The sequence below is a fragment of the Raphanus sativus genome, chromosome 9 (genome assembly GCF_000801105.2).
Source record: "Raphanus sativus cultivar WK10039 chromosome 9, ASM80110v3, whole genome shotgun sequence".
Lineage (NCBI taxonomy): Eukaryota > Viridiplantae > Streptophyta > Magnoliopsida > Brassicales > Brassicaceae > Raphanus > Raphanus sativus.
In genome coordinates this window covers 26191794-26211376 of record NC_079519.1, presented here as the reverse complement: position 1 = coordinate 26211376, position 19583 = coordinate 26191794, and the positions used below count along the sequence as shown (strand labels likewise).

The following is a 19583-nucleotide window of genomic DNA, read 5'->3' as shown; positions in this document are numbered from 1 at the left end:
CTTCACATTTTCTTTTTACTCTTCGTTCACGCTATCTTGTGCTAACTTCCTCTATACTTGGTTACGACTTGTTACCTTCCCTGCCATTTTTGACTTTGTTAAACACAAGTAATTATCTTTCAATTACTTATTCAGTTCAACTCATAAACATGAAACCTTTATTGGCAAATGATGGAAACGTACCAGAACAAATATGGCTGGGAAAAGAACATGGATAGTCTCATCTCAGAAGGTTGGGTTCAGTGGTTTATGGTCATATTTATCAAAGATAGCTCAAACCGAGAGCATGAAAGGTGGTTTTATCAGGTATCTCTATTGAGTAAAATGTGGTTGCTAGAAGACGAGAAGTGTGCGATTGGCAGGAATAATGCAATGTTTTACAGGGGATTAAGTCTACAAGGATCTGCTTAGATAGAAGATCAGAAAGTCAGTCTATGGACAAAAGTGAAGATGAAACGGAAGAAGCACTAGAAGATTTGAGTAACTATCAGTTGCTCATGACAGAACGTAGAAGAGACAATGAAGGTGAGTCATTGGCTTTTGCTTTATCAGTAAAAAGGTGAATGTAGAGTGAAAAAGTGAAGAAAGGTGGGTCTTTGCACTTTGATATTACTCTCCTAAGGTTTCATTACATCAAGGTATTACATATATAGCTGAACAGTCTCTAGGGTTTTAGTCTTGTTCGTCGTTATCCTTCAAGGCCGCGAACCGGTTGTCAGTTGTGACGGGATGTGCTTGTGTAGTTTGCTTTTGCATTATCAAAATTACCTTTGTAATTTCCTCAAATACGCGGGGTACGTAGCTCTCTTCTTTTAAAAAAAATATTAAAATATTAGTTAAGTTTAGTGACAATAACGTTACTAGGCCAAAAAAATCCTAAACTAAGAACTGATTTTGTTGTATTTCGTTACTGTATCGTGGGTTCCACGACATGTGGTGACTCACAATTAGCTCTTTTTTTTAATAATGAGACGGAAAAAAACGAAATTGGAAATCGAGCCTGAGGAATACATGATTGCAGATGTTCTTAGGGCTGAACAAAACTTCTGAATCATAAGAACCAAACCAAATTCAATCCGGAAAAGTAACATCAAATTCGAATCAAAACTAGTTAAACATCCGAACGAATTTAAAATTTTGGTATTTCAAAAACGAAATCAAATCGAATTCCAACCAAAATATTTTAGATATCCAAATAGATACAAATCAGATTTATATAGTTAAATATATTAATTATCTTTTAGATTTAATATCCAAAAGAATATCTAAAATAGTTAAATAAAATTATCTTTTAAATTTTATATATATATATATATATATATATAATTTTGAAGTTGTCTAAAATTCTTGAAAATATATACCAATAATAAGACTTAATATCTAAAATAGTTAAATAATACTCAAAACACCAAAAATTATTTGAAACACATCTATTGATTATCCATCCAAATATTCAAGGTAAACTATTTTATATAAAGTTTAGATATTTTGACATACATTATTCAAATTTATATATATAGATTTAAAAATATTTTAAACATGTTATCCAAACTCGAACTGACTTTACAAAGATCTGAACCCGAACCAGAATTTATAAATACTCGAATAAAACTGAAAATTTTAATTTCAGATTTCTGAACCGAACCCGAATAGATATCAACAACCCGAATAGATATCAACAACCCCGTATATATATTTACTGACCGTTGGAGCTCTTTAGTTGCAAGCTGGATTTTGAGCTTCCAGGTGGGCTTTCGCTGGTGGCAGTCTAGATGGGCCTTTTTAGTGTATCTGCTGATGGGCTTAGACCAGAGTTGATAAATCGACACCCAATTTGCCTGAAAGAGATGAGAGAGCTACATAGTTCATACTTCATACTATACGGAAGCAAAAAAATGCGTACGCTATTAATCGACGTCGTAAGCAGTGTCGGTGTGTGCCCTCTGCGTACGGAAAGAGGGCACGAGCTGATTGAACTTTCAAAAGGTCAAGCTACTTTTCACATCTTCATCACCGTCACCCAAATCTTATCACAATATTTTTATAAGTCTCTTCTTGTTTTTGTTCGGTCCAATAACAATATTTCTCATCACAATCTTAATTCTTTTGAAAGTATGCATTCAGATCGAACCATACATAACACCCAAATTAAATAGAACATAATCCAAAAACTGAACTTATAACTTTTGGTCAAATAGAGAACCTTTTTTTTTACTTTTTGAAATTTCTTTCTAAAATATCAATTATTCATAAATACTATTTTTGAAATAGATTGTTACCCTCCAAAAGTCTCCATCATTTCACTTGACAACAAAAGTACAATTATCATCAGTATCACTAACCACAGTAAGCAACCAAATATTAAATTCTAAATACATTTTAATTCAACTTTTACATCTTCTTTTTTATTTCTTACACATAAAATTCATTTATTTCTTACACTCTTTCTTTTCTTCCCAAAACTCTTAACAATACTTGTTTCTTTGTAAGTTTCAAAAAAAAAAAAAAAAATACTTGTTTCTTTGTAAGTGTAGCTAATGAGAGCCCTTTCTCAAAAGGAAAAATGTAGCTAACGAGAATAGATTTTAGACTTCACGTGAAGTCTGTTTTCGCAATTTTCTGAATATGATTAGTTTATGTTATTTATATATTTTCCTGCTATGTTGAACTTTTTTTTTTTTTGAAAAAGGGCTTTTCATTTAAAAACATAAGTATTACAAAGATAAAACGTCGGATCTTATAGTGAAATAAAGTTTGCACGAAACAGATTTCGTGTAATATTTAGACCCTATTTAAACAAAGGTAGAGACTAGAAATGACCATCAAATGGCGATAAAAACAGTAACTAGCGAGACGAACCACGGCCATTGCGACCACGGTTCCCCCTACCTCGCATTGTATTCCATTCCATATTCTGGTACTTGATCAGAGGTTTTGATTCCCTCCCACCTCTTGTCAAGCTGATAGAGTCAGGAGGCTCAATCTCAGCTTTATCCACATTTCCTAACACTGAAAATCGAGAGAACTCTCAAATGCAGAATGTATAGGTGTTGTGGTCATCAGATCAACAACTAAAGATTCAATAACCTCGTTGTTGGTAATATTGGATGGATAAGAATCCATAATCGGAGTAGGAGTAGGAGTAGATTGTGAATCTACTAATGTGGCAGTAGAACTGGCTGAGATAAGCGGAGCAACATGCGTCTGTTGATGTGAGGGAGAAGAAAAAGATAATGTAGTAGTCTTTATGCTGTCTGTGCATACCTCAGGAGCAGCAGAAGGAAGTTAAGAAGAGTCATGAGCTATATCAACCTGATCATGAGCCGTAACTATAGGATCTTTGATAGTAGCACTAGGAGCATCAGCTGCATTTGCCTCTTCTGAGCGTTTAACCTGAAGATTTGCAGCTATTGTTTGGATAGGCAGTGATGGAGTGCTCGAATAACCCCTTTCTTTTAAGATGCGATCAATATCCATTACCGGGATCTCAATGGGACCAACCATCACCTTCTCTGGTGAGTTGTGCTCGTCTACCGGCTTGGAAGGTAAGAGGCACCTCTTCTCTTTGTGTCCTAGGTTACCACACCTTTCACACATAAAAGGAATCCATGTGTACTCCACCTCAACAAGAAAGATGTGACCCTGTTTATCATCAAGAGCTATTAACTTAGGGAAATCTCTATCTAGTTCCATCTCAACCAAAACATTTGCTTCACCCATACTAGTAGGATCAAGGCGAGGTTTGTGAGTAAGTATAGGTTCTCCAAGACCTGAGGCAATATGACTAATTCCGAGTCTAGAGTAGCAACAATCAGGAATCTGTTTCAAGTTTACCCATACCGGTAGTGTTGATATTTCCGGGATAATGAAAGAGCCTTCCGGAATCCATGGCAAGACGAAAAGCAAGCAGTCGTCTATATGCCAAACTCCTCGCTGAATAATCTAATGACGAGTTGGTTCATGCGGGATATGAAACATATAAGATGATTCACCAATCTTCTTACAACTAATCTTACAGCTCCTTCCCCAAATTCTATTAACTACCGCATGAATGAGACCACCTGGTGGTAATGAACACTTGTGGAACTTTCCTATGATGTACTCATCCTTATTCTCAGGACCGAGCTTGAGTACCTTAGAAGGAATAGATATCTCAGGAGTACCATCAAGTCGATAAGTCGGAGATGCTGCTTGATAAAGGTTCCGTGATTGGGGACTCAATCTCGCAGCCCACGGGAATCAGAGGGTACCATCAGCTTTTAGTTCAGGAAGCGGAAGTTTCTCAACCGGAGGCATTAAAGAACGAGTTGGTCGCTTGGTTTTAGGCTTAGTGTTCAGAATCGAATCATTTAACGTTGGCCATAAAGCAGCTAACTGATTACCCACTTTTGCCCGATTGTTTTCTGTAGGAGTACTTGGAGACGTAGGCGTTGCTGGAGGCCTAAAGAGAAGTGGTTTTGCCCAAGCACCCAAGGTAGGGACAAAGACCTCATCCTGAGAATCAGAATCTGAGTCATTAGTTTCATCGGAGATTACCGGAGGCGGAACTTCATCAACGTTGCTTGGAGATGAGTGAGATAGAGGTGGAGCACCGGTGATAGCTAAGGCTGGTGAGTGGTCTGGAGGTTGATTATCGGAGAAGATCGCAGGAGGAGAAACAGAGTTGTTGTCAAAGATAATAGTAGGTGGAGCGGAGCTCTTGTCCGAGACTGTAACAGAAGGAGCGGCCATTGCAGGAAGGAGGGCAACGACTTGAGGGTGAGAGGAGGCTCTCGCCGTATCTAGGGTGCCGACGGAGCCAGACGCGGCGTTTGAAGCCACCGAATTGAAGATCGAAGAGATTAAGGTTGGTCGCCGCGAGAGAGAAAATTAGGTCTGCGCATGCTTCAAACGCGCCCTTTTCAAATATTTACTTACTATGTTGAACTTGTGTCACGTATTATTTTGAATTTTTGTTATGTTAAAGTATTAAACTTAAAAAATATTATATTATTGTTTAAAATTCTGATATAAACTTGTATGTTATAACTATAACTTGTTTTTGTTATAGTTAGCATATTATCATTACCTAAGATTTAATATAATTTAGAAATCTTAATTTATTTGATATTTTGGTGATAGTGATATAAAAGCAAATAAAATTGATGTTTAGTACAAGTTTACAAAATTACATATTACAATAATAAAACATAAAAATTATATTGATATTGCATCAAGAAAAATTAAAATCAAATAGTTTATGAAAAAATGTTACTGAAATCTGCTGGGTAGTGTTCTGAAGAAATCTACTGATAAAATCTGTTGCATCAGATTCATATATTTACATTTTTGAAATCTGAAAGAAAAAAAAGTATGTATATACAAAAATATTATTTGAAACTAGAAATTTTATAACTAAATATTAAATACATATAACCCACTGAGTTTGAATCTATATGTTTACTTGGATATAAACACGCAACAAGAAAACAAGTAAAATATCTAAAGATATATATAATAGTTTTAAAGAAAGATCATATGAATCTATAAACTTTATTAAGACTAAACACATAAAATATAAAAATATTAGTGAAAATGAAATCTTACTAATTTTGGTAGTCCATGTAGTAAATTATGGGTAAAGTCTCCTACTAAAATCTGATATATCGTCTTCAAATATGAAAATATAAATATTCAAAACATTAAAAATTGTTTCAAAAGAGAGAAACCTTCGAAACTAGAATTTTTAAACTAAAATAATAAGAAAACAATTGCATTAAGGTGGATATATATAGTTTTATTTGAATGCACATCTAAAATCTATAGATCTACCTATTAAGAGGACAATGAAAACCATAGAATAAAAATTTTATAAAATAAATATAGTTGTAAAACTGACATGAAATAAAAAAAAGAATAAAAAATTGATTTAAAGTTTGGTATTTTCAAATTCAAAGAGTTTATTGGGGTTAGAGAGTTTTAAAGATACAAACATTAGACTCTTGTTGTACAGTCTGAGAGAGGGAGAAAATGTGAAAAACAATATTATATAACAGACAAAAATATCAATTAAAATTTTTGCATGAAGTCTTCCACATGGATTTTAAGTAAAAACTGCTTTGGTTAAAAATTTATTGGTTAATTTTTTTATACTCAAACTAAATAAAAATGACAAGTAAGAAAATTATTTTCAGTTTGGTAGACTTCTTTATAAAATCTACTAAACAGAAAATATGATTGACAATTTATATTTTTATCTATTTCATAACTATTTTAATTTATTAAATTTTGATACACATGATTAAAATATATGTATATTTACATGATTTCATTCTATTTTTCATCAAGATAAATTTCACAATTTTATAAAGTATTTATAAGATTAATTTCATAAATAAGTTATTGGAGAAGTTTGTTCTGAAAACTAAGTTATTTTCGCATTTGATCAAATATATGATATATAATTGATTCAAAACTAAAGTATGAGTTATTTTTGGTAAATCTTCTGTTTTTACTAAATAAACAAACTTAATTTTGATAGGAGGTGTAGTCTATAACATGCTCTTTTTTTGGATATCTATACGTAAGAATCCAAAACTGTGGTGAGTAAAACAATATAACTTAGTTTTCACAGAAAGAAAATCAAATCTGAAATGTGTTAGCATTCATAGTCCATCTATTACCACTGAACTCTTTTAGTAAAGAGTTATTCTTAGGTTCACCAACCAATAGTATTTGAGTATTTGATATTTGACATCTTTTTAAAAAAGGAAACAAAATTTAATTTCTAAACTATATTGTATTTTTAAAAATAAAAAATATAAATACATAAAAAATAGTATAGTTACAAAAATAAATAAATTAATATTATTAAGCTTTTAGTAAAATATTAAACCCTATACCCTAAATTCTAAACCCTAAAATCTTAGGTAAATCCTAAACCCAAAAATTTTAGATAAACCTAATTTTTTTTATAAATCCTAAACCCTAAATCACATATATTAAAAACTAAATCATAAAACACTAAACCCTAAATCCTAATCACTAAACCCTAAACCCTTGGGTAAACCCCGAACCCTTGGATAAATCATAAACTCAAACATTATATATTGGTCGGTGAACCTACATGAATTATCCAAGGGTTCGGGGTTTACCCAAGGGTTTAGGGTTTAGTGATTAGAATTTAGGGTTTACTGTTTTTATGATTTAGGTTTTAATATTTATGATTTAGGGTTTAAGATTTATCAAAAGGCTTAGGGTTTACCTAAAATTTTTGGGTTTAGGATTTAGGGTATATGTTTTAGGATTTAGGGTATATAATTTAGTATTTTAGTGAAGGCTTAATAATATTAATTTATTTATTTTTTGTAACTATTATATTTTTTATGTATTTAATATTTTTTTTATTTTAATCTAATTTGAAAATTCAATTATGTTTCCTTTTTTAAAAGATATCAAATATCAAATACTTAAAGACTATTGGTTGGTGAATCTAAAGGTTCATCCTAGGGGGTGAACCCAAGAATAAGTCTTTAGTAAATCTTCTTTAATTTTCCTACTATTTTAGCAAAGCGATCAAACTCATGACTATTTTTTATTAGAAACTCGTGATTATTAAATATATATACATGCTAACCCATGATATCAATTATCAAATATATTTATGTGTACATACATGCTGCCTAACTTCATATACTACAGTAATAATTTATCATATGTGAATAGTATTCTATATACTAAATACTAGGAATAGATGATTGATAAAAAAGATTTAAAGATAAACTAGAGTTTGATGCTCGTCAATGCGGATATTGTTTTCTATGTTTTAAACAATGATATTCATTTTTCATGATTAGTGGTATATATTTTAGATTTATCGTCGTATAACTAATTGTATTCAAAAGATCCAGACTTAATTGGGTAATAAGATTATTTCTGGTATAAATATCTGAACTTGTTTATGATATATTGGTTATTTAGATATTTTTATGTTTCTACACATCAGAATCAAAATCATTAAGATTCGGGAAGACCCAACTCGAAATCCACGCATAAGTTTATAATATCCAAGTGGAACCTAATTTGTAAACCCAAAAATTTTGATCCCGAAAGAAACAATTTGTATCTGAATGAGTACTCAAATGTCCATACCTAACTGATTCTGTAAATATATATATATATATATATTATATATATATATATATATATATATATATATATATATATATATAAACTCTTTCTATATGTTTTAATTATTTTGATTTAAATTATTATTTTGTTTACATAAACTATGGGTCTAACTGATAATCATTTCGGGAATACTATGAACAAATAGGAAATAAATAGATGGGAATAAAATTATAGAAATGATGAGGAACGGTTATTTCATAGTAAATTTAGTGAAAAACAAATTTGTTCTTTAATTCTCTACGATAAAAGAATGAAAAGGAATGACTATTCTCTGTGAATGGTAAAATTTGTTAGGAACATTAAAGAATACATTATTTCTCTTCATTCTTTGATAACCAGTTAGATATATCTTTGAATTATGTGTTTAGTACGTAATTTTTTACCTGTTGAAACTAAGATAAAAAGAAAATCTTAGAAAAACAGACTAAACCAAACTATTAACCATATTAAAACCCGGTTATTTTACATTTTTGATAATTTGCACAAAGTTTATGGTTATTAGCTAATAATAAAAGTTTGCACTATTACTTTTTATGGTAATATAATTAATGATTTGATGTATTGTACGTTAAATTAAGTATAATTAATGATGTGATATGTATTGTTAAAATAATATAGTTAATAAAATTATTAAAAGTATTATTATATTTTTATCCATATTTTAAAATAATTATCATCTATTTATATTGCTATCTATGTTTCTAAACTATTTTCAGATATATTTCAGTTCTAGTGGTATAGATTACACTAGACCATTATGGATTTTTTTTTTTTTTTTTTTTGTAACGAAGACTATTATGGATTAGAAATTAGTTTTTGGAGTTTTGGTATAAAATCAAACGATTGCATCACGGGTTGAACTTGCACTTGCACATGAAGACAAAGTGCAATGGATGGCGGAGTATCCCCGCCGCGATTTCTTATCTTATACAGTATATAACACGTTAGCAAATCTATTAAATTGACATAATTTTCTCTTTTATTTTTTGATATTGTGAAAATATAAAAAGCGAATTAGTGGCATCTACCCAATAAAACATCGATGTATTTACATAAGAAAACACGGCTTTTGGTGTGTGTATTTTTTGTAAGGGAATTGGTTCGTATAATGGTTTAAAAAACCGTTAATATGTTACAGTTACCTTTTCTTTACAGTTTACTCTTTAAAAATGTTATCAAAGTTTCAGAAAAAAAGTGCTGGATCGTATAAATGCATATTTTAGGGTCATTTTTGAACCGGCATCTGAAACTAAATACTTTCTCCTCGGTTTGATAATAAATGTCATTCTAACATATTTTTTTATTATACAAAAAGTATCTTTTATTTTTCAGCTGAAAATTAATTACAATTGCATTGATTTCATAAATAATTTTATTTAGTTCAAATACTATTGGTCATAAATGTGTAATTAATAATGAATTGCATATATTTTTGTCATTTTTTAGTCTATGTGAAAAAATATCAAAGTGACACTTATTCGGAAACAGAGAGAGTAACACTTATTAATTTTACATCTCTTTGGGAACATTTGTATTATTGTTTTTTATAACTAAGTTTTAACATTTTAATATTGTTAAATATTTCAAAATCGATTCTATTTATATATACTATATAAGAATAAAAATCTTCTTATCACCAATGATTACGTTTTGACTACTTCAAACTACCAAAATTGGAAGTTTTAGTGGTATGCTTTAGGTTCAAGTCAAGATCATTTTAATCGAATAATATAGAAACAAAATCAGGTTTAAAATAGAAAGAGTAATCTTAGAAAAATACAAAAAGGTTATTAAATCTGAGTAGATGCTGACTCAAAGGTTGGTCAAAACACAGCAAATGGAGATTATCATACACGTCATTCTGACTTGTTTTCCCTCCCAACTTGTTAATATCTTTATTATTCCTAAAATATCATAAAACAGAATAACACAGCTGTTCTTGTCTTCTTGACTCCCGATTTTTATTTTTATTTTATTTTGCTTGTAAGGACTAATTTATTTCATTATTTCACAATTCAGGACTCTTAGATTTTCTCGATTTTGAGATAATTTTATTATTATAATGTCCTCTTTCCTTTTAACATTTCTTCATTTTTAAGATTATCTTGTCTGGTATCTTTTGATAGAATAAAGTGTGTTAGTTCACCACCACCATATGTTAACCATTATATTTAAGTTTAATACAAAATAAATCAAATATACCTAGTTTTATCTTTAGTTAAGTAAAAATTCAATACAACTATTTACCCATATTTTTTTGAAATTAATAACTGATATCATTCAGAAAATATACTTGCAAGTAATAACGGAAAGAAACAATTACACTCCAAGTCACTTTTCATCTTTATAATATCATAAAGAATCACTTGTTGCTACCGGGACACTTTGTCCAAACCTTCCTTTATTACCAAAAAAAAAAATATGAAATCTCTATTCTATCCTTTTTTCTTTTTATTTCTCCTCCCACCACTGAATTCTTCGTCGCTCTTTCTCTCTCTCTCTCCCCTTCCCAATTTCTTCAAGTTCTCAAACTCTCTCAAGAGCTCAAGAACATAACTTCTTCAATTCTCAACGAAATTTTGTGATTCTTGTTGCTGAGAACTCGAAATCCCTATATCTTTCTCCTTATAATCTCGGTTTTCCTCAAAGCAAGCTAAGATACTGAGATTTCGAGTTGATTTTTCTTGGTTGAAAAAGTTCAAATTTTTAAAAGTGGGATTTGCTCGATTTCTTGTTCTAAAATCGTTATTTATGCTTCCATTAGCTTGATTGATGAGTTGGGTTGATGAAAAACGAGTTTAATTGTCTTGAATTAGAATTTCAAAAATTAGGGTTCTTGAGAATTGAGATTTTCGAATTTTTTGGGGAAAATCGTTATTTATTCTTTCATTAGCTTGATTGATGACTCTTGCTAGGCGATTGGTGTTTACTGATCTATGTTTGATAAATTGGTTTATGTGTGATGAAAAATCCTCATGAGACTCACACACTTTCCAAGTCTTTGTTTTGTAGGGCACGATGGGGAGAGCCCGTGGAAGAGTGACCAAGGAAGACAAAGGAAAGGGACTTGCATCTACTTCCCAAGACCAAGCTGTCACAGCAGATGTCAAAAGTATTAACTTACAAAAAAGTTTCAACCTTTCTTTGAAATGTTATTAACTTGTTACAAAGTTTCAATTTTTTTTGCACTGGTTATTTGTGGCATGTACATGTGGATACGAGACATAGCATATACATAGTTTTCTCGATGTACATGTGGATAACGTGAATATGTGTACATATAAGGCACTCTCTTCCACCTGCAATGACTACTCATATTCTCAAAATTTTAATTTCACCAAAACCAATTCTCTACATATGTTTTTAATGACACTTGAAAGTAATCCAAATTGGCAAGATGATACAACTGAAACCATACTAATCTTTCTTTATACGAACTAAGTGAACATGTGTACATATATATGTGTGTACACATATACACTATCCATATAAGATGTACATTCAACGGTTTTTTATACATGTACACTTCAGAAACCAATGATAATGTTTATATTGTATCCACGCATTCTATAGAAAATTTCTTGCAATTTTGATGTTTGGTTTTCAGAAAATTTAAGTAACACATATATATATATATATATATATATATATATATATATATGTACACATGTACATTATATATATCTATTTGCTCAAAAAAATAGAGATAATGTACACATGTACACTAAACGGGTTTGTACACATGTACATTTCATTTATGCTTAATTTTAATATTTTTTAATGAGAATGGCAATTTTATAATTAACTCGTCTTCTTCAAATTAGGGCTTCCTACGATTTCTGCAACTCATCTATGAGCCGCAATTGATTTTCTTCATGAAATTTTTATTTTTTTTGATGGTTTTACATCTAGAACTTACAAATGTTTATTAGATTAACCGATTATAGTCAAAACACAAACAAACACACAATTTTTCTCATAAATTCCGAATCTTAACTGATTATAACCAAAATGCCATGGCCATTTTCAAACATCCCCTCCAAACGCCAGGAACTTGTATAACTCAAAATTTAGATCTTGCTTCGTCATTCTCTGATAACAATGTTTTATTATTGAATCCTATGTGAATTTGAAATGTTTTCTACAGATAATTGAGAGATATTGAGAAAAAGGCGTACAAAGAGAAAAATGAGAAAAAAGTAACTGAGAAAATGAAGAGAGAACATGAAAGAGAGAGAGGATTATCAAAGGAGGGCAATGTGGTATTTAGCCACTCAGAAAGTGTCTGAGTATACAAAAGTGATTTATGCTGTCATTAAAAGTCAAAAAGTGACTCAAGTTGTTAATTTCTCTGACGGAAATAGTAAATGATAAATTAGAGAATCCGCGTCAATAGATAAATTTAACAAAATACTAAATAAGATAGTTCAAGAGAAGAAACTCACACTTTAGAGCGTGTCAGACACGAACTTTGCTAGAAATGGTTATGTGGGGTACACGCGGTGATATTAGCGCGTGATTTAGGTGAAACAAAGATACGGAGAAGTATGACATCCTCTTTTGAACAATAATTTCAGTTTGAGGACACAATGAAGTTAAGTTTGTGATCTAAGGACTTGCACTATCTCCAAATCTGCAGGAAGGACTTTTTGATTGGATCAATATAAATACCTTCTTCATTCGCTTCCATCTTCATCAACTTCTTCCCAATTTACAATATCCCGTTATTTCATCTTTTTTTTTTTAATTGCGTATCAAATTCCTAGCACCATGACTGTTCTTGTTGAACATTTCGCCTCCGGTAACGTTTCACTTTTTTTTTCCAAAATAGTAGCGATAGGTTTTTAAAAAAAATTCGTTATCTATATCCAATGGCTATATTAGTTTTGAATAGTGATTGTAAGATACATAAACATACAAAAAACTCTCGTGTTTTCACCGTTTTTTTAATTATCGTTCATGCCAAAATAATAGTGTGATAATAACATTATTACGTCTCAGATTATTGCCAAGATCATAAATTAGTTGGTTAATAAGTTTTTTCACAATATTGGATATCTTTTGAGAGTTATAGATATAGACATATAATCAAATTGTTGCAGGGTAGATTAAAATTATAGTTACACACAAAGCAGAAGACATGTTTTTTTAAAAAAAAATTATTTTTGTGGTGCTGTTATAGATTCAAGAATTGAGGAAAAGAAAATGAAAGATGAGAGGGATGAGGAACTGTTGTGGGATGGAGGTTTCGTGGTTCCAAAATCTAAAGAAGCTGATGGATTTGATGCTCCTGATATCAACTTCTTGGGCCACTCTTTTAGGTTTGTTTGTTATATCATTCTTTTTACAGATATCATAATTAATGTGATATGAAATGGACAAAAATGTTGCATTTCGTCTAAATGGGTTACACTCTTTTTTCTGTATCTAGGGATTATGAGAATGGTGCAAGCGAGAGACAGCAAAGTGTTGAGGAATTCTATAGGATGCAACACATTCACCAGACTTTTGACTTTGTAAGGCAAAACAAATCTTATTTTTTTACAATTTGACAAGGATTATTATATCTAAGTATTTAGTATTAATTAGCTAAACTACAAAAAATTGGATCTATTGGACAGGTGAAAGAAATGAGAAAAGAGTATGGAAAACTTAACAAAATGGAAATGAGTATATGGGAATGTTGTGAACTATTGAACAACGTGGTCGATGACAGTGATCCCGATCTGGACGAGCCTCAAATTCAACACCTTCTCCAAACCGCTGAAGCCATTAGGAGGGATTATCCTAATGAAGACTGGCTCCATCTCACTGCTTTAATCCATGGTACATGTCTTGTTCTGCTTTATCATAACTGTTCGTTTTTATCATAATGATATATAATTTATCATAATTATTTATATACACGATAAGTTTGAAAATCTACCATTACATGTATAATATAATAGTTATTCACAAAAATGATGAATTGAATTACAACTTGCCAGTAATACTAGTTGGCTGTTATGACTTGGATAAACTTTCACCATACACACACTTTGATAATTTTGAAATGAAAAGGTCAACAATTTCGAAGAAATTTTGTTTGTTTGTTGCCTTCTTTTTGGAATAAAACGTTTTACTAAGCTGCAAAGTCTAATTTATACTGCTGGTTGTATCCATATTGAGCATTAAGCCATAAACATCTAAAGTTATACAGGAAAAATAACTTAATTTAAAATACTCTGACTTAGATTACATGCACAAGATAACTTTTGCTATCTTCTGTCAGTATTGGATTTTGAATTACTATTGTCTTTATACAGATCTTGGAAAGGTTCTGCTTTTGCCAGAATTCGGTGGTCTTCCCCAGTGGGCTGTCGTTGGTATGTTTTAAATATGAATTACCATATTACAAACTTTTGTTGGGCTATATTGTTTCTTGATAAGAATGTTAACGTCATTACTTGAATGAGGAATTGGATACAAGAATAACTTGATCCTATTCTGCCATTTTATTGGGCTATATGCTAGTCTAGAATTATATTATCAATTCATTCTGTACAATAGCAACAAAATTGTACACAATTTTAAAACTTACGCTGAATTACAGGCGATACATTTCCAGTTGGATGCGCCTTTGACTCGGCCAATATCCACCACAAGGTACAAAATAAAATTACAGTGTCTATTGGTAGTATATTTCGGATTTTTTGTGACAGAGAAGTTATAAAAGTTTAATTCTAAGCTCTAACTTACACGAAGAATAAGTTACAGTCTTATTAAACATATTTCCACAATTATATTGCAGTATTTCAAAGAAAATCCTGATAATAACACCCAAAATACAATACGAAAAATGGAGTATACAGTGAAGGATGTGGACTGGACAATGTTTTTATGTCATGGGGTCATGACGACTACATGTATTTGGTAAACACATTATTTTTATCTTCTTCTTATTTGCTATAAGTGAACCTGATTTAAAAATGACCAAAACTTACAATTTGATTGATTTGATAATTTAAAATAGGTGGCTAAGGAGAATGGCACAACTCTTCCTCACGCTGGTCTCTTCATTATTCGATACCATTCCTTTTATCGTACGTATTTAAATGTCAACCATATCTTATATGGTCTCCACTCAGTAAATTAAGTATAGATATCAGCTGCTTTTTTTCTCTCTAAATATTCAAATAATCACGCAGCATTGCACAAGGCGGGGACGTACACACACTTGATGAACGGTGAAGACAGGGAGGATCTCAAGTGGCTCCATGTATTCAAGTAGAATATTATAACTTTATTTGATGTTATGTTAATCTATATTTCATTTTTGTTATTCTAACAATTAAAATAAAATTGCAGTAAGTATGACTTATACAGTAAGAGCAAAGTTCATGTAGACGTTGAACAGGTGAAGCCTTACTACATTTCACTTATCAACAAGGTAAAAACACAATATATATGAATAGAATGTGTATTAGTGTAAAGATAGATACTATGCAATTTAATTATTCCTCTCATATTTACAATGAATATAATGTATAATATATTTTGTATTTGCAGTATTTTCCGGGAAAACTAAAATGGTGAAGAATAAAAACTGGGAGAGCACTGATTACATTTTACTTGGAAGATGAGATCGAAGATTTGTGAGTTTGTTTTATAAATCAAAAGATTAATCTTATCTAATAAAACGCTATGATTTTCATTCTTGTTTTTCTTCTCGATAATTTTCAAGAATCATTTTGTATGGAAAAGCATTTTACAAAAAAAAAACAAAAAACAAATGATATTTCGCCATCAACCACACAAATACAGTTGGAGACTACAATAAGGGTTATCCCTCACTCGGTTAGTCACTTGACTCACTTCACAATATCACTGCAAGACGACACATTCATTGACATTTAAATACGTATATACAATTTAAAAAGTTTGAGAGTTCAGAAGATTGCGTTTGTTTAGTATAAATTATACTTATGATAAAGAAAAAGAAAGGGAACATAAGTGGGAACCGAATCATTCTTTTATATCCATTTTGCGCTAAACAAGTACCATTGAAAGCAAGAAAGAAACAAAACAGTTTATTATTTCCTCAATTCGGTATGAACAAAAGATTGAAGTACTAATTAATACAAGAGTGTTATGAAAATGTAAGCAAACTCTTTTCAATGGGCTTTGTCCATGACTTGTATAGGTGAAAGAATGTTGGGTTTGCTAGTCTCGACAATGCAACCATTCGTGACCATTTCCTCGAGCATGAAATGAGCTTTCTCAAGATGGAACATTATGTCAAGCTCACACTGTATGCATGAAATTTTCCACATTCAACAAAAGATCACAAAAAGAGGAGACACAAAGCCAGACAAAGTTTATTTCACTTCTAAACTTACCACATTTCCAAAATGCTTGTTCCATTGTCTCAACCAAAAGATGTATGAACTCTAGAATGGCCAGCTCGTTCTAGGACAAGACTAGTGATTATAAATCTCCACAAGCAAGCAAGCAAACAAGTTCAGAGATGGGTGGAAAACAGACAAGTATGTATCAAAAATTTACTTCATCGTCATCAACACCAACCATGAAAAACAGAGACGCGTAACGCCTGTAGACGATCTTGTAGTTACAATGCTCCACAAATGAACACTGTTTTATTAATAACCAATGCAACAACAAGGAGCTCAAACATTAATCGTCTGATCGTCGTATCTAACAAGCCATGCAACAATCCTTTACATGGCCGAAAACGTATCGAAATTGGAAACAGTTGAGTTATGGAGACGCGATTAAAATCAAAATAACGATCGAAGAGAAAGAGGAGGGGGGTGGTTAACCTGCTGGTCGTTACGAGCGAGGCATTTACGAACGATCTCGCCTTCGAGAGCTCGACGTTCCTCGAGAGTGAGCCATTCGTAGTACTGAACGAGACGAGTCTGGCCTTGCTTGTATACCATTAATATGAACCTTATTCCCATCTTCCAAGCCCTCAGCGTTTTTCAGATATTTCGATTTCTACTTCCTTCCTGGGGGATACACAAGTCATTACTTTCTTTTCCCTTTCTTTTAAATCAATTTTGTTTCGCTAGGAGAGAGATTAATTTATCAGAGTAAACTAAATGATGGAGTACTAAATTCGATAACACTATGCATCGGCCCACATACAAGCATGCTTAGCCTACTAAAAAGAAATAAAATAATAATAATAATAATAAAACCCACGATTTCAAAATGCAGGATTATTTTTGTTCAAAATTTTATTTACTAAATATTATAAATTTCACAATTGGTGTATTTTAAAGTTGCATAGTTTTATTTAAATTTTCGTATCTTATTTAATCTTATTAGTTTTAAAATTTTTTTCCTTTCTAAAAGTTGTCATTGTCTATATATATTTTCTTAATTTCAATGTTGAAACATTATATGAAAATAATATCAGAGAAATGTCATTTTAATTATTTTACATGTGTAATTTAAATTAAGTATTAAAATTGTAAAATAAAGCAAAATCATCAGTTTGAGATGTTAATATAATCATATTTAAGATTTGTGATGAGTAATTTTTGATACAAATTGCAAAAAACAATTTTTATAATTATTTTACTAACTAACCCATACTGTAATTAGCACAATATCATAGTTTTTTAAAATATATTTTGAATAAAGTATATATTATTAGTTTAATAAGTATTATGTTATTTTATGATAATTTTACTGGAATAACATATGTTCAGTCAGATTAAAGTTTTATATAAATATTAACTATATAATAATCAATGATTCAAAATAGAATAATTTGTTTAATGATGTGTATCAAATTTGTATTACTTTATTTTTAACAAACTAAAATTGAAATACAGTAATCTATGCCAGTATTACTGTATAGATTTTAAAAATTTACACTTTATATGCCAGTATTGTTGTGGTGGTTTCATGACTATGGCAGGTGTGTCATGAATACTTGTTCTTTTCAATCTTTTATAGGGTATAAATTTTGTCAAACATCTTGATTCTTGAGCATCCAATATAATATCAAGAATGTTCGTTTAGAAATAATAAAATTGATTCAAAGCCACACAAGTAACTTCATAAAGATAGACCACAATATATATATATTTAATAATCTTGCTTGTGAAATTTATTTTCTATATATATATATATATATATATATATATATATATTAATAATCTTGCTTGTGAAATTGAAGAAAATAATCGCAATTTTATAGAAAGTTAGGGCCCTTCTGAATGAGATCATGAATTATGAATCCCTCTTTGCTGGTGTGGATTTCTTAGTAAGTCTCTCTCTCTCATACGAGGTCATGTATTTTTTTTTGTTAAATGCATGAAGACATGGTTATATAATTTTTTTGTCTTTGGAAGAAAATGAATGCGCTTTGAGAGGGAAAGATGCATTAAAGCCATAATTTGTTACTTTAGTTGCTGATGAAGTTCTTATTTCCCATTTTTATATTGAAGAATTAAACTTTGATTCAAGTGCCATCGTCAATCTGTAAAATACACAAAAACACAAAAAAAAAATAATTGTTATAAATCTGTAAGGTTTTTTTGATACAGTCAAAATCGTAACAAAAACAAAAGGAGGACAATGAAAAAGGGAGTGAAAAGAGCAAAGAGAGAATGCATTAGTAATAAAAAATTTATAAAAAAATTAAAAGAAACAGTTTGAAATCTTGAACCAAATGTTTGAACGTGGGATAAGAAGCTTTGAGAAAGATCAGAAGTTTGGTTATTTGGAACTGTAGAAAATTAAAAAACAGAAAAGGATTTTCTTTTGTTTGTTATTGTGTGTTTTTCTTTTAACTTTGCCGTGTGTCAAAATTTTGTTGGTTGAATGATATTTAGTATATAAGAGATTATGTAAGTTTAGTATTTTAGGTTGACTAAACTAATAGCTAATTTTAGGGCTGAACAAAAAAAATGAACCCGAAAAATCGAACCAAATCCGATTTGAAAAAGTAGTATCAAATTCAAATCAAAATTAATTAAACACTCGAATGGATTCAAATTTTTGGTATTTGAAGAACCGAAACCGAACGCAATCCGAACTGAAATATTTTGGATATCCGAATGTATCCGAAATAGATTAATATACATATACATTTTAACTATTTTTAGATTAAATGTATATTAAAAATCATCTAAAATATATCTAATACTTTTAAATTCTAAAATACTTGAAAATATATACAAATAGTCAAAAGTATATGTTTAAATAGTTAAAGTATACTCAAAACACCAAAAATACATAAAACATGTATTGATTTTCTATCTAAATATCCAAATCAAACCAATTTATATGTTAAGTTTTGGTATTTTGATACATGTTACTGAAATTCATATTATTTTGTTTATAAATTTTGAGAAGTTTAAAGTATATAATGAATTTTAAAATTTTGAATATAATTTAAA

The 19583-nt window shown here is 30.3% G+C and overlaps 1 protein-coding gene across 1 annotated transcript; it reads left to right on the top strand.

Annotated features, from left to right (window-relative positions):
- The first annotated feature begins 12740 nt into the window (after window positions 1-12740).
- LOC108823835 (inositol oxygenase 2) lies at window positions 12741-15864 on the top strand. The gene is given in 12 exon segments (XM_018597118.2): window positions 12741-12970; window positions 13352-13490; window positions 13601-13685; window positions 13791-13995; window positions 14475-14534; window positions 14762-14814; window positions 14960-14984; window positions 14987-15081; window positions 15182-15251; window positions 15357-15435; window positions 15517-15598; window positions 15718-15864. Coding segments are annotated over 12 exon segments (951 nt in total). The 5' UTR covers window positions 12741-12939; the 3' UTR covers window positions 15745-15864.
- Window positions 15865-19583: the final 3719 nt, after the last annotated feature.